The 1,726-nt window shown below is 36.3% G+C and overlaps 1 protein-coding gene across 1 annotated transcript; it reads left to right on the top strand.

The window, feature by feature from the left end:
- On the top strand, positions 1 to 1,051 carry LOC121300462 (hemoglobin subunit rho-like). The gene is made up of 3 exons (XM_041229037.1): positions 1 to 172; positions 441 to 666; positions 764 to 1,051. The coding sequence occupies exons 1-3, from the start codon at positions 81 to 83 to the stop codon at positions 890 to 892; spliced, it is 447 nt and encodes a 148-aa protein (XP_041084971.1). The 5' UTR covers positions 1 to 80; the 3' UTR covers positions 893 to 1,051.
- Positions 1,052 to 1,726: the final 675 nt, after the last annotated feature.

The raw sequence follows: 1,726 nt of genomic DNA, 5'->3' as shown, positions 1-1,726 counted from the left end.
TAGATAGGTACTGAAGACTTGCTTTCTATAGCTTGAATCCTCAGCCATTAGCCAACGAACAAACAAGCCAATTATCCACAATGGTGCACTGGACCGAGGAAGAGCGTTGCACAATCAGCACCCTCTGGGACAAGATTGACACCGAGGAAGTTGGCCACCAGGCCCTGACAAGGTATTCAGATTTATATATATATATATATATATATATATATATATATATATATATATATATATATATATATATATATATATATATATATAATATTTTTTTTTCTGTTACAATTATTTTTAAAAAAATAATAAACAAATTGAATGTTTCAAATGGTAGTTACTTTGCACGTATATATATATATATATTAATATTATATATATATATATATATATATATATTATATATAATATATCTATATATCTAATATATTAAAAAAACAGAATAAAAGATCCCACCTGGTTGTGTATCCCTGGACCCAGAGGTACTTCAGCACATTCGGCAACCTTTCCAAACCCGCCGCCATTGCAGGTAACCCCAAGGTCCGCGCTCATGGCAAGAGGGTAATTGTGGCTCTCGGTGACGCTATCAAGAACCTGGACAATGTGAAAGCGACTTACGCCAAGCTGAGCGAGCTCCACTCTGAGAAACTCCACGTTGACCCCGAGAACTTCAGGGTGCGTTATTAAATCCATAGTCCTACGAGTAATACACTGTAAACAGTTCCCACTATGTTTATCGTGTAATGAACTCGAATATACTTTTGTTTTGCAGCTTCTGGGTGAGGCCCTCATCATCGTCCTGGCTGGCCAGTTCGGTGCCGCTTTCACTCCCGCAGTCCAGGCTACTTGGCAGAAATTGTTGTCTGTTGTGATCTCCGCTCTCAGCAGCAAGTACCACTAAACACAAGCCATCAAACCCCATGCCGGCGACAAGAACTGGACAACCACAACAACATTGTGTGCGTACTTTTCAAGCCTCATGCACCGGCCTATTGAAAATTAAATATATTTATTTTCAGTCGTTGGAGCTTTGATAAATAAAACAGTTTATTCTTCAATATTGACTGTGTCCTGTTTTGTTTGCTTGTTTGTCTAAAATATGTCACAATATGGATCATTAAGTTACATATGTATGTCTCTCTCTCTCTCTCTCTCTCTCTCTCTCTCTCTCTCTCTCTCTCTCTCTCTGTATATATAATTAAACAAATGAAAAGGTTTTTCATGGATGAACACGTTGTTTAAATGATTAAAACAATCTTTATTTCAGAATTAATTATTTTGTAATCATTTAAACCCTCTGTGTATATTCAAAAAGTCTTCTTCATTCATTTCATTATATACCTTACACACACACACACACACACACACACACACACACACACACACACACACACACACACACACACACACACACACACACACACACAAACAACAAGGTTCAAATGATTTCCAAACGCTTGTCTTTACCAGCTTGTAATTCTAGCGTTGTCCACATGATGTCGCTCTCGCCATATTAAGTTTGACTCATTTTGTCCTGCACCAAACTAAAGTTTAAAGAGTCAACATTTATCGATGATTACAGAGTACATGGTGTAATTATCAGTATTTATCTGTTACACAGTAATGATTAAGATTAAGGATGGAATTAAGGTCAGAGTTAGGAGTAATGAAAAGTAACATACATAATTACTAGTCTTTTATAACAGGAGTCATTCTTGGTTATTGTAATGTGTTA

This window comes from Polyodon spathula, chromosome 26 (genome assembly GCF_017654505.1).
Source record: "Polyodon spathula isolate WHYD16114869_AA chromosome 26, ASM1765450v1, whole genome shotgun sequence".
Lineage (NCBI taxonomy): Eukaryota > Metazoa > Chordata > Actinopteri > Acipenseriformes > Polyodontidae > Polyodon > Polyodon spathula.
This window is presented reverse-complemented; position numbering and strand designations above follow the sequence as displayed.

Bases quoted from the DNA above. Each gene is read 5' to 3' on its own strand.
- LOC121300462 (XM_041229037.1), top strand. From the start codon at position 81: ATGGTGCACTGGACCGAGGAAGAGCGTTGCACAATCAGCACCCTCTGG. The intron at 173-440 runs GTATTCAGATTT...ACAGAATAAAAG, and splicing joins GGCCACCAGGCCCTGACAAG to ATCCCACCTGGTTGTGTATC. The intron at 667-763 runs GTGCGTTATTAA...TTTGTTTTGCAG, and splicing joins TTGACCCCGAGAACTTCAGG to CTTCTGGGTGAGGCCCTCAT.